Source organism: Nannospalax galili, unplaced genomic scaffold (assembly GCF_000622305.1).
Source record: "Nannospalax galili isolate Female #2095 unplaced genomic scaffold, S.galili_v1.0 scaffold970, whole genome shotgun sequence".
NCBI lineage: Eukaryota > Metazoa > Chordata > Mammalia > Rodentia > Spalacidae > Nannospalax > Nannospalax galili.
In genome coordinates this window covers 740,123-760,663 of record NW_008328699.1, presented here as the reverse complement: position 1 = coordinate 760,663, position 20,541 = coordinate 740,123, and the positions used below count along the sequence as shown (strand labels likewise).

Genomic DNA, 20,541 nt, shown 5'->3' with positions numbered 1-20,541 from the left:
ACTTTTAAAAAAATTTTTAATTTATTTTTTTTGGTTGTTAGTCTGAGCCTTTAACAGCCGAGCTATCCCTCCAGCCGGCTCAGCGGTTAAGAACACTGGTTGTTCTTGCAGAAGACCCAGGTTTGAATCCCAGTACCCATATGGCAACTAACAACTGTCTGTAACTCCAGTTCCAGGGGATTCAATGGCCTCTTCTGTCCTCACGGGCACTGCACAACACGGGTGCACTTACCTACAAATATATATTTTATTTATTATGAGAGCCCTTTTCAAAAAAATAAGAAAAGCACGTATTGCTTAAAGTACTTTCTGAGGGTTTTATGCTTGTTTTGTTTACTAAGAAAAATAAATCTCTACGACATTAATTTTATAATAGGCCAAGTAATTATTAATGTAATTAAACTTACTAAATGTTCAATATGCCGGGAACTTTCTAAACAATTTATATCTAGCATGTATTTAGTCCTTTCATTTACCTAAGAGATAGGGATTATCATTTTCACTTCATATCCACGGAAACCAAAGGATGTCACTCATGAAGAACGGAAGTGTAAACACCTAAAGCAGGACTTGGGACAGTCTGGCTCCAGGAATGACAGGTAACTAACTATATATTTGCTTCTCTGTCATCATCTCTTGGGAAATGAAACCTCTTACACTTATGCAAACAAGGTGGTCAAAAGCAATCCCTGCTGCTAGTCTACCAGATTATAGCCATTCCTAGTGGCTGTCTTGGTTCCACTTTGTTCCCTAGCAAGTGCATTATCTCAGTCTTCCAGACTTTCTCATCAAAGTCAGGTTGGATTTCCAGTAGCCTGATAAAGACATTAAAGATAATAAACCCAGGGCTGGAGAGATGGCTCGGCGGTTAAGAACACTGGTTGTTCTTGCAGAAGACCTGGGTTCGAATCCCAGCGCCCACATGGCAGCTAACAACTGTCCATAACTCCAGTTCCAAGGGATCTGACAGCCTCTTCTGTCCTCCGAGGGCACTGCATGACACGGGTGCACTTACCTACATGCAGGCAATACACACATACACATTAAAAAAAAAAAAAAGATAATAAACACAGATGAATCAGGTAGGTAGAGAAAAATGTAATAAAATAGTTACATGTACATAAACTCTTTACTCATTTATAGTCCCTCCTGCCCCCAACTGAAATACTGGCCTGCAGGCATGTCTGAGAGGCATTTTCTTGATTGCTAATTGATGTAGGAGGGCTCAGCCTGCTATAGGCTGTGCATCTTGGGAAGGTGAGTCTGGGCTGTATAAGAAAGGTCACCGATTGTGAGCCTGGGAGGAAGCCAGGAAGCAGTGTTCAGCCTCTAAGGTCTCTGCTTCAGTTCCAACCTTCCAGTTTCCTGCTTGAGTACCTGCCCTGACTTCCCTCAGTGATGAACTGTGACATGGAAGTGTAAGCCAAATAAATCCTTTCCTCCCCTAGGTTGCTTTTGGTCATGCTATTTATCACAGCAACAACAAACAAATTAGAACACCAGCAGAAATTGTATGATACACGTGCTGATTCTAACCTTGGCAGATGACCTTTGGTTGGGTTCCTCTCGAGGTTTCAGGGCTCCCACTCCAAGAGTTGGGAGTTGTGTTTGAAAGACAGACATCCGACCACCAGTTGGTGACATCAGCTTAAAGGCAGCCTGAAGTGCAGGACCCAAGGCACTCTGGGTTTCCAGAGTCTTAGTAAACATTTGTGGCAAAGTTTTCAGTAAGTCTTGGACGAGCTTGTGAAATAAAGCAATAAAACTCAAGAATGTTACAATTAAATTTTTTTCACACTAAGTCAGTATCTAATACAATAGACAGGACACTGAGTCATGATGATGGTCAGAGAATCTACAGACACTACAATAAACAATGAAGTTGATCAAATGACAAGAAAGCCATTTTAAGTAAACATTATAAATTGGCAAGCAACACATCAAAATTGGGGCCTTACAGTTCTTGCACATGCAATATTCTAGCAAGACTGTAAGTCCAGAATGTATGCAAAAGAACCATTATGATTTAGAAATTAGATATATTTTAATGCCATGAAACATGGCTTTCTCCATCACCTTTACATACTTTATTCTGAGTTGAACTCTTCCCTATTGCAAAATCTAAGATATCCAGTAACGATACCAACTAGTAATATTACTACAAAAGAAAAATAAAATAAAAACCAGCTACCTGTTTAAGGAAAGTTGTGCAAATAAAGAGAAATAATGGGGAAAAAGATACTTTGTGCTATGGCACAGTGACCACTGCCAACAGTGGAGACCATAGACGCACTAGTTAAATGTTACCCCTACGGCATATATGCATGTACAGGGTAGACAACATCCCCCCTTCAGACACATTCTGTTCACCTCTCACTGTATTATGTCATGGCAATTTCCAGGCAGGTAATAAGAGTTTCTTCTGAACTGACCACAATGACACTCTGTGAATCAGAAAAGCAAACGGCACTGAGAGCAGCCTGGCTAACGTCCTTCTGTATAGTGACCAGCAGTGTTCTTCCAGCACCCTCCCTCTCCCCACACGCTGGCAGGACAGGACTCCTCGGGGTGCTCTTCCCTCTGGAAGACGCTTCTCTTCTCTTCTACTGCAAAGAACTTGCTGCCTTAGACTAAATGATCAGCACAAGACTGATCTCAAGAACTGTTCATCTAATAAACTAAGAGCCAAGAGAAAATGCTACATGGCCTAGAAATGCCAAAGAAAGAAGCAAAACTTTCAAGTTCATAGAAAAAATAAGTATTCAATAATAAAATTAAACATGGCAGGTAGGAAAATGTGCCTTACCTCTTTACTTTCATTTAAATTTACTAGTAGGTTCTCTGGCATAGGTATAAAAACATCTGAAAGAATAAAGATGTAGTTCATGTAAACAAAAGTGTCTGTATATGTTGGCCGTGTGCAATGAACTACGACATATTTAAAGAAAAGCCCTTCCTCCACTATCACAGCACTGCCTCCACAGGCTAAAAGAGCCTCAAAAAAAAAAAAAAAAAATGCCAGTTCACATGTTTATTGCATATTCTTACTTTTTATCTTCTGCCTTATAGAAAATATTATCTGTAAGCACTCAGCAAGGGGGTGTGTCAGTAAATTGCTTCCTAAGTTAAAGACCACAATTTAAAAGCTGGGCATGGTAGTGCCTATGATCCTAGTACTTGGTAGGCTGAGGCAGGACTGCTGTGACTTCGAGGCCAGTTAGGTCTATACAGTGAGTATCAGTCCAGCTAGGGCTACAAAGTAAGTCTCTGTCTCAAGACCGTCTCAAGACCAACCGATCGACCGACCAACCAACCAAAGGCCACAATCTAGAATCTTGCTTTACCTTATAATCTCTCTTTTTCTTTTACTTTTTAAAATTATTTGGTAATTTGTATTTTAATTGTATGGATGTTTTGCTGCATGTATCTAAGTGCACAGTAAGTGTGCAGTGCTTGTGGAGGCCAGAAGAGGGCATCAGATCCCCAGGAACTAGAGTGGTTAATGGTTGTGAGACATCATGTGGGTCCTGGGAACTGAACCCTTCTCTGCAAGAGCAGCCAGGGCTATGACCAGTGAGCCATCTCTCCAGCCCCTTTCTTTCTTTTTTGAGATACAGTCTTACTATGTAGATAAAACTGGTTTGGAACTGAGAAACCTCCTGCCTCTGTCTCCCTATCACACACTATGCCAGCTGTACACTATATACCTGGCTTATAAAATATTGTTAAGGGAAAAAGAAAAAGTCCTGTTCAAGGCCAGCCTCAGCTACATAGCAAGTTCAAGTCTAGCCTGAGCTACACCAGAGCTTGTCTGAAAACAACAAAAAATTTTACTTATTGGTATTTTTAGACGCTTCATAAAAATTCTCAAGCAAATCAATATAGAAATATGTGAACTTGGCCGAGTGTGGTGGCGCTCACCTTTAATCCCAGCACTTGGGAGGCAGAGGTAAGCGGATCTCTGTAAATTCAAGGCCAGCCTGGTCTACATAGTGAGTTCTAGGACAGCTGGGGCTACAGGGAGATCCTGTCTCAAAAAGACACACACACAAAAAAATGTGAACTCATTTTTCTTATAATTCTCTAAGCACCCATGTTTTCTCCCTAGTTTACTTCCATCTAAGAAAAGGAATTTATTTATTTATTTATTTATTTAATTTTTTGAGACAGGGTCTCCCTATAGCCCCAGCTGGCCTGGAACTCACTATGTAGACCAGGCTGGCCTCGAACTCATAGAAATCCACCTGCCTCTGCCTCTGCCTCCCAAGTGCTGGGATTAAGGGTATGAGCCACTACACCAGGCAGGAATTTAATTCCCACTGGGCTGTGTTTTTACTCTCCGTAGAGGGTTCTCTGATATACCGGTATTTTTTTGTTTTGTTTTACAGTGCTCTGGATCAAACCCAGAACCTTGCAAATGCTAAGCAAGCATGCTACCATTTAGTTACATCCCTGGCCACAAAAGCTTTTAATACATATTTTTTTATAGACAGGGTTTTATTATGTACCCCAGGTTGGCCTCAAACTCATGATCCTCCTTACTCAGCCTCCTGAGTGCTGGGATTATACATATATACCACCATATCCAGCAAAAGGATTTTGGTTTTTTTATGAGACAGGGTCTCATTTATTCTAGACAGGCACTGAATTCACTATATAGTTGAGGATGACTTGACCTTGAACTTCTGATCCTCCTGTCTCTTTTTGTTTTTAAGACAAGGTCTCACTATGTAGCCCTGGGTAGTCCAGGAGGCTTGGAACTCACACTACTGAGCTTGCCACACTACTTTTCTATGTCCATACTCAATTTTCTTTGTTGTTTACATGGCACTGGCCAGGCAGGAGCTCTCCCAAGGAGTTATAACCCCAGCCCTCAAATATTTTTTGGGTGTATAAATAGAAAGGAAAGGAAAAGAAACTTCAAAATTTAACCTGAGCTCTAACATTAACTTGTCTTTGTTTCCTACTCAGAAATCATTTTACTCCCATAACCCTGTTTCCTCTCTGACAAAATGAAAGACTGAACTCAAGGATTCTTACAAGTCTATTACTCTAACACTTTTTTACTCAAGATTTTCCTTCAGCCTGGCATGATAGCACAAAAATTTAAGGCCAGTCTGGGCTATACATAATAACACTGTCTCAAAAACAAACATTTTCCTTCATTATAGTAGACTCATACTATATAGTCCTAATTTTCCAAATATTTCTCAAAGGGAAAATTCCCAAGGCAGCTCAATATTTTTTTTCTTTTCTGAGAAAGGGTCTCTCTGTAGCCCCAGCTGGCCTTGAACTCAAAGAGATCCAGCTGCCTCTGCCTCCCGAATGCTGGATTAAAGGTATGTACTACCATACCCACAGCTCAATAAATTTAAGTGTATAAGATATACCTTCAATATCTGAGACTATCAGCATCTGAGGCTGAGAAAGGCCTTCTTGAAGACTGTAAAAGTGGACTGTGCTGTCAAATGTTATGAAGCCGATCTTTGTCCTCGTGTTGCCAGGAAGCCTAAGGACAGATTCAGAAAAGTTTGATCAAGTGTTCCTGTACACAGACACACACACACACACATACACACACACAAAATCTGCTGGACAGTGCATGTATCTAATTTAGTAGTATAGAAAATGGCCCAACATAAACAGATATTTACACCAGCCAATGTTTACTTACCATATAAAGACCCTCAAGTTAAAAGTAATCAGAGAAAAACAGCAATGACACAGCAATTTGAAACATTACTTCTATACAGTTATAATTTCTTTTTCTTTTTTATTTTTTTGGTCTTTTTGAGACAGGGTCTCCCTGTAGCCCCAGCTGTCTTGGAATTCACTATGTAGACCAGGCTGGCCTTGAACTCAGAGATCAGCCTGCCTCTGCCTCCCGAGTGCTGGGATTAAAGGCGTGTGCCACCATGCCCGGCCCAAGATGTATGATCTTAAAAAAAAAAAACAAAAACAGGAAAATAATGTACAAAATTGTAGCCAATTTAAAGTTATCTTATAAAAAATGTTTCAGGAACTGGGAGTTTAGCTCAGTGGTAGAGAACTTGGCAGGTGCAAGACCCAGGGTTAATCCCCAGCACTACAAAACAAAACAAAAAAGAATGCTTTTAAAAACTTATAGCATTTTAAAATGTAATATAGGAATTGGAGAGATGGCTCAGTAGTTAAGAGCACTGGCTGCTCTTGAAGAGGACCCAGGTTTGGTTCCCAGCACCCACATGGCAGCTGACAACCAACTGTAACTCCAGATCCAGGAGATCCAATACCCTTTTTTGGCCTGTGCAGGCACTGCACAACTCGGGTACACTTGTACATTCAGGCAAAACATGCATACACATAAAATTCAAAAATTTTTGGATGTAATATAAATTTTAGCTAGTGTACCTATTTACAAAACACTGCACAAACATTTTATGTTGTTCAGTGCATTTAAGAACAAAGAGTAGAAAAAGTATCTTCTTTAAAGAACAAAAATATGCCAGATGTGATGGTGCATGCCTTTAGTCCTAGCACTCAGGAGGCAGAGGCAGGCAGATCTCTGTGAGTTCAAGGACAGCCTGGTCTACATAATGAATTGCAGGCCATCTGGGGCTACAGGGAGACCCTGTCTCAAAAAGACAAAAAACAAACAAACAAACAAACAAAAACCCAAAACATAAGGAACTACAGTTTCTTACAGAGAAAGAAACCAGCTTCTAGCCTTGTTCATGTCTGGATGATTCATTGAACCCTCTGGGCTACCCTCTACCCCCACACACCATCTCTAACATGAAAAGTACAGGGATGCCCTTTTCACCAATCTGAAAGTGTCCCTCCATTTGTGACCAGATTTGGTCTAGTTTTTATAGGTTCCATCATGTGTAAGCAACATGTAAAATACAGTAATTTTTTTTTTTCTGTCTTTTTGAGACAGGTCTCCCTGTAGCCCCAGCTGGCCTGGAACTTACTATGTAGACCAGGCTGGCCTCTAACTCACAAAGATCCGCCTGCCTCTGCCTCCCAAGTGCTGGGATTTAAAAAAATACAGTAATTTTAGTCGGGTGTGGTGGCACACGCCTTTAATCCCAGCACTTGGGAGGCAGAAGCAGGAGGATCTTTGTGAGGCCAGCCTGGTCTACATAGTGAGTTCCAGGCCAGCTGGGGCAACTGGGAGACTCTGTCTCAAAAAGACAAAAAAAAACAAAAAAGAACAACAACAACAACAAAAAAACCCAGTAATTTTAAGAGACACAAGTTCTGACGAGGAAACAGTGTGTACACTCTTTGAATTTTTATTCCAACGAGCCTATGGTAATTTTTTTTTTTTTAACTAGGAATGAAAAATGAACTGGGCAATGAAATCATACTATGGCCTTGCATGATGGCTCAGGGCCCCAGAGACCGAGGCAGGAAGACTGCAGGAGTTTCAGGCAGGTCTTGACTACAGTGAGATTTTATGTAATACCTTTGCTTGCTGTGAGAGTACCGTAGTTACAGTTAAGAGCAGTGGGGTATTCAAAGGTAAATTAATGTACTGGCTCAGATTTGCTTGTAAACTGTCAGGGAAGAAAGTGTGTGAAAGAGGATTATGTGAAGGAAATAGCAGCACACTGCAGGTGCAGCTCCACATCCTTCAGAAACTTAGAATACTTCAGATTGGTGAGAAGCACACCTCTATTGTGGCCAGTATTTGTTTTTTTCATGTTACAGGTTGTGTGTGAGGATGGAAGGGAGCCAAGAGGGTCCACTACGTCACTTCATCATCCCATGGAAAGGACTATGGCGTTATTCTTCTGCCTACTACAGGTTTATAAGTAAAACCGAAGTAGTGTTTTAGAATACAATTATATACTCTTTTTTTCTTTTTTTTTTTTTTTAGTCTTTTTGAGACAGGATCTCCTGGCCTGGAACTCACTATGTAGACCAGGCTGGCCTTGAACTCACAGAGATCTGCCTGCCTCTGTCTCCCAAGTACTGGGATTAAAGACATGCATTAACCAGGCCCAGCTCAACCACACCCAGCTCAATAATATACTATTATAAAAACACTAGTTCTTCATTTGAAGACACTATTAGTTTCAAATTGAAGCTGAATTGACACACTTACAGGTCCAGATTGTCTAACAAACTCTGGCAAACTGAATTCAAGTATCCAGTTTCAACTGCATTGTGAGACACATCAAGTACAAAGAGGTACACTGGAGGTTGTGGAGGTCGCAACTAAAGAAAAAAAATCCAATTAAATACATATAGCAGAATTAAATTTAAACTTATATGTTAGGTTCACATACAGCAAAAACCATAAAATTTATTTACAGACTAAGGGAATCAACTGGTTCACTATTATTCTGTTTACGATGCATTCTTGAAGACGAGTATGCATGCCATAATTCAGAAGTATAAGAAAGACGAAAAGGATCTAAGGGCTCTGGCAGTACTGGCAACGTCATACCTTGATCAAGGCAGTGCTAACAAAGGCATTCACTTTGTACTTATTGATAAACTATGTATTTGCTTGATTGACTTCTTCCTTCCTTCCTTCCTTTTCTTTTTTTGGGTTTTTGAGACAGGGTCTCCCTGTAGCCCCAGCTGTCCTGGAACTCACTATGTAGACCAGGCTGGCTTCAAACTCACAAAAATCCGCCTGCCTCTGCCTCCAAAGTGCTGGGATTAAAGGTGTGCCCCACCATGCCTGGCTTTTTTTGTCTTTTTGAGACATATAGCCCCAGCTGGTCTGGAACTCACTATTTAGACCAGGCTGGCCTTGAACTCACAGAGATCCACCTGCCTCCCGAGTGCTGGGATCAAAGGCATGCGCCACCACCCCCGGCTTGGTTGACTTTTCTAATGGGCATTATCTTTAATAGTTTAGGGAAATCATAGCTCTGGAAGTGGCAAAACATGTTAGTCTGAGGTAGTTATTTAATTTAGTCAATGCATTTTGGCCAAATTGTATAAAAACATGAGACTCTGTATTTTATAAATTTTCAAATCAAATACTTGTTTTCAATTCAATAAAAAGCATCAAATAAACACAATGAACAAAGAATATAGATTTTTAACTTCCATGTATTTTTGCATTTCACTTGCCAAATTCATAAAACATATAGTATAGCTCAAGAAGCAAGCAAGGGAAGAGCAAAATCTTTTTTTTTTTTTTTTTTTTTTTTTTTTTTTTTTTGGTCTTTTTGAGACAGGGTCTCCCTGTAGCCCCAGCTGTCCTGGAACTCACTATGTGGACCAGGCTGGCCTTGAACTCACAGAGATCTGCCTGCCTCTGCCTCCCAAGTTCTGGGATCAAAGGTGTTTGCCACCACGCCCAGGGAAAAATCCTTTTTGTAAAAAGTTTAAAGAAAGCAATTCTTGTAAAATTTGTGAAATAAAAGGAACTCAGGTATCAGACAGGTCAATTCAAAACAATAATGCTCTTTTAATTTTAATTTGACAGAGACAGCACAGAAAACTGTAAAAGGCTGAGCCATGGGGCAGGATGGGGGGGGACAGGAAATTGGAAGATGTGTTAGGGGATGGCTACCAGGGGTAGTTGGTGGGAAGGTGGATAAAATCAAGAAACATTGTATAAATGCATGAAATTTTTGAAGAATTAAAAAACAACAACTGAGTCCTAATAAATTACACAGTAAAAGGAACCCAATAGCACAGATAACAAAATATACTAAATATGTCACAAATCATACTAAAACAGTGGTAGTGCAATAGCTCTCTTAGTAAAGTGTTTGCCATGTAAACATGAGACCCAAATTCAATCCTCATACCCCATATAATAAAATCAAGGGTACGTTGTACCCAGAGCTGTGAAGGCAGATCTGGGATCCCTTGGGCTCCCTAGCCAGTCAGTCTAGCCTAATCAGTGAGTCTCAAGTCAGTGAGAGACCTTGTCTCAAAAAACAAGGTGGAGGGGCTGCTGGAGAGATGGCTCAGTGGCTAAGAGCACTGGCTGCTCTTGCAGAGGACCAAGTTTGGTTGCACATGGCAGCTAATAACTGTAACTCCAGTTCCAGGAGATTTGACACCCAATTCTGACTTCCACGGCATTGCATGACACAGCAGGAAATACACTCATACACATAAAATAAATAAATAAAAATCAACAACAAAAAACCCCAAGGCACATCTGAGGAATGACAGATACCCAAGGCTGACCTCTGGCCTCCGCACATACCCACAACACATGGGTACTACTGCACACAGACACAAACAAAAACACTAAATCCATAAAGGCTTCGTGTTCCATGTTAGTGTTATCTTCATAGTCCCCTTGCCTTAGAGGCAATTAGGGCATAGTGAAAGAGTAAAACAAAAAACCCTGGATTTTTGTTTTATTTTTATTCCCTTTTAAAACAGGGTTTTTTTGTTTGTTTGGTTCTGGGTTTTTTTTTTTTTTCTGCTTTGTTTTGTTTTTATATAGCTCAGGCTGGCCTTAAACTCACTATATAATCCAGGTTGGCCTTGAACTCCTAATCTTCCTACCTCTACCTTTCAAGCACTAGGATTACACAGCATTATTTATGTATAATAAACACAAAAGTTGGATATAGCCTAAATATAAGTATGATCCCAATAGTACAAACTGCTTGATGAATACATGATATCAAAATGGAAGTTTATATTACTTTTAATTTCCAAACATCCTCATATAACTACTTGTATGTGTGGGTATGCGGGGTGGGGGTGGGGGTATGTGCATGGTGCAAGTGTGGAGATCAGAAGGTAACCTTCAGGAGTTGGTTCTCTCCTTTCATTTTTACGTGGGTTCTAGGTCATCAGGCTAATGCAGCAAGTGCTTTTACTCGCTGTGCATCTCGCTAGTTTTAATAACTGCTTTTATAATGAACAAATATTATACTTTCTCATAAACCTGTTAAAAGATACTACACACATACACGCGCCCACGTGCACGCACACACACACACACGCACGCACGCACGCACACACACACACACATGATATTTGGGGGAGATGTCTTTTGAGACAGGGTCTCCCTGTGCCCCCAGTTGGTCTGGCAATTGCTGTGTAGACCAGGCTGGCCTCCATCTCACAGAGATCCACTTGCCTGTGTCTCCTGAGTTGCTGGGACTAAAGGCGTGCACTACCATGCCTGGCAGAGGATACTATATTGTTTTACTTAAAATTCAGTATTCTGACTGCTGTTGTGGTTCATGACTGTAAATCCTAGCACTTGAAAGGCTGAAGCAGAGAAATGCAGGAACTCTGAGGCTAGCCTCAGCTAAATACAAATACTGGGCCAACTAGGGCATGTAGCAAGAACCTAATTAAAAAATAAAATGAACCAACCCTTCTCCAAGAAAGAAAATGAAAAAGAAAAAGAAATCTTACCATGTATTCTGAAGGCGCCATAAACTCAATAGTGGCATTCTGAACTTCAGGTCTTCTGTGAGGTTCTCCATAAACTCTGGTCAAAGGGTTGTACATGAATTCTTCAGGAACTGTATAAAGTGAACAATATTACATTGGAAAAAAATTCATTTAATACATTGCATTTGGACATTTTCTTAATTTAGGAGGTTGTGATTAATTAAATACAAGCTAAAAATAAAGCAGTAATTTTTCTTTTTTTTTAATTTTCTCTTTTTGAGACAGGGTCTCCCTGTCTCAGCTGACCTGAACTCACTATGTAGACCAGGCTGGCCTTGAACTCACAGAGATCCGCCTGCCTCTCCCCGCTAAGTGCTGGTGTTAAAGGGGGTGCTCACTACACCTGGCATAATTTTTCTTTTAAAAAAAGTTCTAAAAAAATAAATAAATTAAATAAATTAAAAAAAATTCTAGACGGAAGAGACGGCTCAGCGCTTAAGAACACTGACTGTTCTTGCAGAAGATGCGGGTTCAAATCCCAGCACCCACATGGCAGTTAACAACTTGTCCGTAACTCCAGTTCTGGGGGATCCCTCTACAGGCACTGCATGACATGCTGCACTTACCTACATGTAGGCAATACAACGCATACACATAAGGTAAAAATAATAATTTTTTTAAAAAAGTTTTAGTCAAAGTCCTTACATACTAAGAGGAATTTAATAGGCTTTGCTCTTACAACTACAAGTACTGCTGGATCTAGTGGTGCATACTTTTAATCCCAGCACTTGGGAGGCAGAGGCAGGTGCGGCAGGTGGATCTCTGTGAGTTCAAGGCAAGCCTGGTCTACATAGTGAGTTCCAGGACAGCTGGGGCTACAGGGAGACCCTGTCTCAAAAAACACCAAAAAGACAAACAAACAAACAGGCAAACAAAAAAACCCAACTACAAGCACTGTGATTTTTCTTTTCCTATCACTTGATATCCTGTCTAAATTCTTATTTCCTAAAATAGCTTTAAAAGATGATTAAAAAATAGCCTGGCATGGTGGCGCACGCCTTTAATGCCAGCACTCGGGAGGCAGAGGCAGGCAGGTCTCTGAGTTTGAGGCCAGCCTGGTCCCCATTAGTGAATCCAGGCCAGCTGCAGCTACAAAGAGACCATGTCTCAAAAAGACCAAAAAAACCCCCCAAAACAAGAAAATCTCATGAAATGCCAGTTATTTTCTTAAATTTCTCCATTACATAAAGATATTAACCTTTGACATATAAGATATACAGACCAGATGGAACTAGAAAGGTATGGTAAAACTACTTCAGAGATTAAGTCATTAGGAATCTGTAAATATCATTAATAAGACATTTATGGGCCGTCAATTGTCTATTACTTTTAACTCACTAGTGGTCAAAAAGTACTTTATGAATGAACTGTCACTGAACCTGGCTTCCCAGTAATTGTTTAAAAATTAAAATCCTTAAATCCAGTGTGATGGTATTGCCTTTAATCCCAGCACTGGCAAGCATAGGCAGGATCATCTCTATGAGATCAAGATGGGCCTAGTCTACATAGCAAGTTCCAGGCCAGCTGGGGTTACAGTGAGATCCTTCCTAAAACAAAACCAAAACCAAAACAAACCAAAAATTAAAATCCTTGAGCAGGATGTGGTGTCTCATCCCTATAATCCCAGCACATGAAAGACTTGAGACAGGAGGATCACCACAAGTTAGATGCCAGCTTAGGTTATATAGTAAATAACAGACTAACCTAGGGTACAATATGAGTTTCTGTCTCAAAAATCAAACAAAGAGTCAGCAAGGTAGGGCTCAGTAGGTAAGGGCATTTGCTGACAAGCCTGACAGCCTGATTTCAACCCTCAGAAGCCAGATAGTGGAAGGAGAGAACAGACTTCCACCAAGTTGTCCTCTGACCTCCACATGCATGCTGTATATATGCCTGCACCACACACACACACACATACTCAAAGAAAATAAAGAATATAAATAAAGAGGGTTGGAGATGGCTCAGTGGTTAAGAGCACTGACTGCTCTTGCAGAGAACCCGGGTTCGATTTCCAGCACCTACATGGCAGATACAAACCATCCTTAACTCCAGTTCCAGGGGAATTTGAAGCCCTCTTCTGACCTCCGCAGCATTGCACGACATGAGTGCACTCACATATATACAGGCAATACACTCATACACATAAAAAATAAATAAATAAATAAAAGCAGCAGGAAAAAAAAAAAAACAACCTAACATCTGTGTACTCCAAGGGTAAGCTATAGCTCATTCATTAAATAGCTTGAACACATATGAAAAAAGCTTTAATCTTTATCACAATTTCATTTTGTCTGTTACAGCACATACACATAAGAATTTTTAAAAATGGGGCTGGGAGGGGCTGAAGAGATAGCTTAGAACATTGGTTGCTCTTGCAGAAGACCCGGGTTTGAATCCCAGCAACCAGATGGCAGCTAACAACTATCCATAACTCCAGTTCCAAGGAATCCGACAGCCTCTTTTGTCCTCCGCGGAAGTTGCACAACATGGGTGCACTTACTTACATGCAGGCAATACACACATATACATTAAAAAAAAAAAAAAAAGCCAGGTGTGGTGGCGCACGCCTGTAGTCCTAGCACTTGGAAGGCAGAGGCAGACAGATCTCTGTGAGTTCAAGGCCAGCCTGGTCTACACAGTGAGTTCCAGGACAGCTGGGGCTACAGGGAGACCCTGTTTTAAAAAGACAAAAAAATAAATAAATTAATTAATTTTTTAAAAAGGGGCTGGGGAGATGGCTCAGCGGGAGCACTGACTGCTCTAGCAGAGGACCTGAGTTCAATTCCCAGCACCCACATGGTGGCTATGAACCGTCCTTAACTCCAGTTCCAGGGGAATCCGAAGCCCTCTTCTGACCTCCACAGCATTGCAGGACATGGGTGAGCTCACATACATGTAGGCAATATACTCATACACATAATAAAAATAAATATTTAAAAAATCTCCCTCATTACTCTTATGTGTATGAACACATTGCCTGCCTGAATGTAAGTGCACCCATGTCACATAATGCCTGAGGAGGTCAGAAGAGGGTATCAGATCCCTTGGAACTGGAATTACAGATGGCTGTTATCTGCCATGTGGGTGGTGGGAACCAAACCCAGGTGCTGCAGGAGTCAGTGCTCTTAACTGCTGAGCCATGTCTCTAACCTCACGCATAAGATTTTTTTTTATATTTTTAATTTTTTTTAAATTTTTTTTGAGATGGAGTCTCTCTGTAGTCCCAGCTGTCCTGGAACTCGATATGTAGACCAGGCAGGCCTTGAACTCAGAGATCTGCCTGCCTCTGCTTCCCAAATGCTGGGATTCACACAGAACATTTTTCTGTTTTTTTGTTTGTTTGTTTGTTTTTGGTCTTTTTGAGACAGGGTCTCCCTGTAGCTCCAGCTGTCCTGGAACTCACTATGTAGACCAGGCTGGCCTTGAACTCACAGAGATCCGCCTGCCTCTACCTCCCGAGTGCCATTACACCCGGCAACACACATAAGGTTTTTAAGGGTAAACTAAACACTACTTTTCTTTCTGAACTTTTATAAAGTTGAAGAACATATCTGGTTTCATTTTGTAGCTGAGGCTGGCATTAAATACTAAATCTCATGCAACTGCAGAGATGGCTCAGTGGTTGAGAGCACAAACTGGTCTTGCAGAGGACCCAAGTCTGATTCCCAGCACCCATGTCAGGACGTTCACAACCACCTGCAACTCCAGGTCCAGGGAATCTGACACCTCTGGCCTCTTCAGGCAATAGCACTGACATGTATACATACAGACACAGACACACACACATACAAAAATAAACCACACTCAGTTGTAGTTCTCAACTCTTCATGAAATTTCCTTCTAAACTTTTCTCTTTCTATCATCACTTTCCTTCTTCCCCTACCCCTTTTTGAGTCAAGGTCTCATGTAGGTAGCGCAGGCTAGCTTTGAACTCTGTATAATAAAGGATGAGGAACTGCTGATCCTCCTGCCTCCACTCCCAAAGGGCTGGGATTATAAATTGTGCATCACATCCAATGCATTCACTGCTGGAGTCTAATCCAGAGCTTTGCATGCTAAGCAAACATCACCAACCAAGCTACATCCCTAGCGCCAGACACCTAATTTCCAATGTGGATACTCATATATCTTTTCTAACCCTAACAGAATGTTGTTGGTTATATGATATTCTTCAAATATAAGCTATAAGGTAGCTATTGAGAGAAAGCTCTTCTTCAGTTACTGAGAATACACATCCAAGTAACTTAGTCTTGTCTGCCTCTGCTTAAAGGCAGTAAACGAACTATAGACTTATTTTCTTTCTTTTATTTTGGTCTTTTTGAGACAGGGTCTCCCTGTAGCCCCAGATGGCCTTGAACTCACAGAAATCCCACTGCCTCTGCCTCCCCAGTGCTGGGACTAAAGAAGTGCGCCACCACACCTGGCGGGCTTATTTTCTTTTGCCCTAAGAAAAAGTGCACAAAATAATTTCAAATAAAAATATTTCTGGCTGGGGGGCCAGGTGTGGTGGTGCACGCCTTTAATCCCAGCACTGGGGAGGCAGAGGTAGGCAGATCTGTGTGAGTTCGAGGCCAGTCTGGTCTACATAGTGAGTTGCAGGCCAGTTGGGGCTACAGGGAGACCCTGTCTCAAAAAGACCAAAAAAAAAAAAAAAAAGACCAAAAAATAAAAACAAAAAAGATTAAAAAATTCTGGCTGGAGATATGGCTCTGTTGGCAGATTGCTTGCCTAGTGTACAAAGCATCCTAAGTTCAATCACCAGAACTGCATAAATGAGGTGTAGTGGCACATGACTTTAATCCAAGATCTTGGGTGGTAGGGGCAAAAGGATCAGAGGTTCAAGGCATCCTCAACTACATATGGAGTTCAGGACCAGCCTGGGAGACATGAGACCCTGTCTTAAAAAAAAAAAAGAATTAAAATTATTGGCTTAAACAATACCATGAAATATTTCACATTAAGTGCTCAATATAATAAATTTAAAATATGGCCCCAAATAGTACTTGCCTAAAAAGTATATATTTAGAAGTATAAATGTGTAGAAAAAGTTGACAGTACTTTTCTGAATTAAAGGCCCAACTATATAAATCTAAAGTAAAAAGTGGGCTGTTCTTCTTTAATGAAAGGATCTCCCTATGTATTTACCACCCTGCTCAGTCTCCCTAGTAGCTAGAATTACAGGTTCTTGATTTCTTTTTTTTTTTGGGGGGGGGGTCTTTTTGAGACAGAGTCCCCCTGTAGCTCCAGCTGGCCTGGAACTCACTATGCAGACCAGGCTGAACTCGCAGCCTGCCTCTGCCTCCCGAGTGCTGGGATTAGAGCTGATTTCATATTTTTATTATCTGATTTTTCTTTAATACAAGCAGAAATTAGAAAATGTTTCAAGGGGCTGGAGAGAGGGCACAGTGGTTAAGAGCACTTGCTGCTCTTGCAGAGGACCAGAGTTCAGTCCTCAGCACTCATGTCAGGCAGTTCACAACTGCCTATAAGTCCAGCTCCAGGGGATCTTGCACCCTCTTCTGTCCTCCAATGGCACCTACACATATGTGCACATACTTACATACACACATTTAAAAATAAATCTTTTTTAAAAAACAAAATGTTTTGGGGAAAGATTTTAAGAGCCAGGGAGGAAGAACATGACCATACAGAAATAGTCCTACAGGTACCTGGTACCCTTCTCATATAAACCTACAGCAATGGTGTCAGCATGCACAAAACCCATGAAAACTCAAGCACACAAAAACCCAGTACAGAACTGTGGAAATGGACAGCAAACCCCAATCTTAGTTGAAGAATGATTGGCAGCTGATTACTGCTGGGTCGAAGAAGGGTTAATCTTCTTGAAGGGAAGGACCCTAGACAGGGTGACTAGACCGTGGTGGATGAACATGCACTGAGGGACATCTTGGGACACTAACTTTACATAATAAGCCTTAATACAAATGACAAAATGTATGAATTACAGCGGGGGGGCTATGGGAGGTGCCAAAGGGGAGGGGGACGGGGTATAAAGATGATTTTATGTATGAAATACACAAAAATTCAATAAAAATTTTTTAACAAAAGCTTGACAAAAGCATACCATCATTGACTCGATAACATAAGTTGCATTTCCACCTCCTCTGATCAAGAAAGCTGACGAAAGGGTTGATGTAGGTCCTACACGAACGACATCTCACAATTGTACTGGAGGTAACCACAGGCAATTGCTGAAAAAACAGAACTAACTTTTAAAAGGCAGTGATCATTAAGCTGAATGAGTAGACATTAATCTATTCCATCCAAATCACTAGTGCAACAGTTTAACTTTGGAGGAAAAAAAATCTAGGGCCAAAAAAAAAAGCGTGTGGTGGCTCACAAAATCTTAGTATTTAGGATGGTGAGGCAGGAGGACTGCAGTAAGTTTGAGGCCAGCCTAGGTCTTTGAGCAAGACCTAATCTCAAAACACCACACTGGATAAAAGTGCTCAAATTGCCACATAAAAAAAATTATGTGCAGGAGCTAGAGAGATGGCTCAGCAGTTAAGAGCACTAGCTGTTCTTATAGATAACCTGGGTTCAGTTCCCAGCACCCACATGGCAGCTGACAAACATCTATAACTCCAGTTCTAAGGAAATCCGACACCCTCTTCTGACCTCTGTGAGTATTGTACAACATGGGTGCACTCACATGCAGGCAATATACTTATACACATAAAATAAAAATAATAAGGTATTTTTAAAAAGGTGACTAAAAATATGTGACTAATGTTCCAGGGGATCTAACATCCTCTTCTAGCCTCCATGAGCATTGTACACACATGGTGCATGCACAAACATGCAGGCAAAACATCCATTACACACAAAGTATAATTTTTTTTTTTTTTTTGAGACAGGGTCTCCCTATAGCCCCAGCTGTCCTGGTACTCACTATGTAGTCCAGGCTGGCCTTGAACTCACAAAGATCTGCCTGCCTCTGCCTCCCAAGTTCTGGGACTACAGGCATGCGCCACCACACCCAGCTATAAAGTAAATAAATTTTAAGGGGCCAGAGAACTGGCTCAGTGGTTAAGGGCATTTACTATTCTTACAGAGGACTCAATTTCGGTTCCCAGTACCCACATGATGACTCAAAAAAAAAAAAAAACAAATGTAACTCCAATTTCAGAGGATCTGATGCCCTATTCTGGATTCTGTGGGCACTGTATGTACATGGCACACTTACATGTAGGCTAAACACTTATACACATACAACAAAAATAAGCTAAAAAAGTTATGTCACTGAAATTTATTAACTTTTTTTTCCTTTGGTCTTTTTGAGTCAGGGTCACCCTGTTGCCCCAGCTGACCTGGAACTCACTGACCAGGTCTATATGACCAGGCTGGCCTTGAACTCACAGAGATCTGCCTGCCTCTGACTCCTGGACTAAAGGTGTGCACCACTATACCTAGCTGAAATGTATTGACGTTAAACTCTATTGTTTTTTTCCAGGGTCATCCAAATTAAAATTTATATTAGAAAATTACTTATCTTTCCATTAAACATTCACACTACAAAACCAAAGCAGTGCATTTTCCAATGTATTTCCGAGGATAGATGGAAAAGGAAACAGGAACAATGTTCTCTTTTGTTGAGACCAGGCTTACTAGGTTGCCCAAGCTGGTCTCAAATTCCTGGACTCAAGTAATCCTCCTCTCTCAGCCTCCCAAGAAACAACATTTGAAAACAATAAGGAATAGGGCTGGAGACATGGCTCAGCGGTTAAGAGCACTGGCTGCTCTTGCAGAGGACACAGGTTCAAACTTCCACCCACGTGGTGGCTAACAACCACCAGAACTCTAGTTCCAGGGGAATCTGATGCCCTCTTCTGACCTCTGTGGACACTGTATGACACTTACATAGATGCAGATAATACACTCACACATAAAATAAAAATAATAATATAGGCCGGGCATGGTGGTGCATGCCTTTAATCCCAGCACTGGGGAGGCAGAGGCAGGTTGATCTCTGTGAGTTCAAGGCCAGCCTGGTCTACAAGGCCACACCTTCTAAAACCTCCCAAAATAGGGCCACCAACTGGGGACAAATTGTCCAAAACTTGGAGCCTATGGAGGACATTAAATAAATAAATAAATAAATAAATAAATAAATAAATAAAATAAAATATTAAAGAAATGAAAACGAGGAATGAAACCATTACAAAGCTTTTGGTTTTTTTTATTGAAGCCTACTTAATTCTCGGACAAGAATTATTACCAAATTAAATAGTATTTAATGTTTATCATATATATAAAAACTCAATGGTGCTCGGTGGGCTTGCTGTGCCAGCCTGACAACCTCAGTTTGATTGCCAGAACCCAGGTCAAAAATCAGCAATCTCATCACACCTATGGTGAGAATGGAAGAATCTCCTGGAAATTCTTGGGTCAGCTAGCCTAAAATGCACAGCATAGCAGAAGCAACAGAAGAGACTCTACCTCAATAAGGTTGGAAGGTGAGAATCAACTCCCAAAAGTTGTCCTCTAACCTTGACATGCATGCTAATACACACATACACACACACTATAATAATTAAGCAAATAAATAAATAAAACTTAAAAGTCTTCATATCAAAAAACAATAAGGGAAGTACATGCCTATAATTCTAGCACTCTGAAGGCTGACGCAGGAGAACTCTCACCAGTTCAAGGCTAGCCTAGGCTACATAAACAGGTGCCAGTCAGGTAGGGCTTATAGCAAAACAACTGTCTTTAAATAAACAAAAATCAAGGGGTTTGGGGGCTGGAGAGATGGCTCAGCGGTTAAGAGCACTGATTGCTCTTGCAGAACACCCAGGTTCGATTCCCAGCACCCTCCTGATGGCTACAAACCGTCCTTAACTCCAGTTCCAGGGGAATCCGAAGCCCTCTTCTGACCTCCACGGCATTGCATGACATGGGTGCACTCACATACATGCAGGCAACACACTTATACACATAAAATAAAAATGTTTTTAAAAATCTACCACAGTGAACCCAGAGTGAATGCAGATCAATTGACTAGCATGTATGAGGCCTAGGTTATAATACCCAGTAAAACAACCAAAATAAATCAAGCAATAAAAATCCTATCTAAAATTAAATCTTCTCTCCCCCGACACCAATCCCTAAGAGTATGCAGACACATGTCCAGGTTCC

At 40.9% G+C, this 20,541-nt stretch overlaps 1 protein-coding gene across 3 annotated transcripts in view; it reads right to left on the bottom strand.

The window, feature by feature from the left end:
• Sec24a (SEC24 homolog A, COPII coat complex component) overlaps window positions 1–20,541 on the bottom strand; it is a 72,483-nt gene that overhangs the window by 24,852 nt on the left and 27,090 nt on the right. For 2 of the 3 annotated variants that reach the window (XM_008827955.3, XM_029560891.1), the window contains 6 exons: window positions 17,468–17,594; window positions 11,344–11,453; window positions 8,093–8,205; window positions 5,391–5,509; window positions 2,807–2,862; window positions 1,537–1,743 (listed from right to left, as the gene is read on the bottom strand). In XM_008827955.3, the coding sequence (XP_008826177.1) occupies window positions 1,537–1,743; window positions 2,807–2,862; window positions 5,391–5,509; window positions 8,093–8,205; window positions 11,344–11,453; window positions 17,468–17,594 (732 nt within the window). Of the gene's footprint in view, window positions 1–1,536; window positions 1,744–2,366; window positions 2,445–2,806; window positions 2,863–5,390; window positions 5,510–8,092; window positions 8,206–11,343; window positions 11,454–17,467; window positions 17,595–20,541 lie in introns of those variants that run through there. The other variant, XM_029560893.1, reaches the window with a different exon arrangement.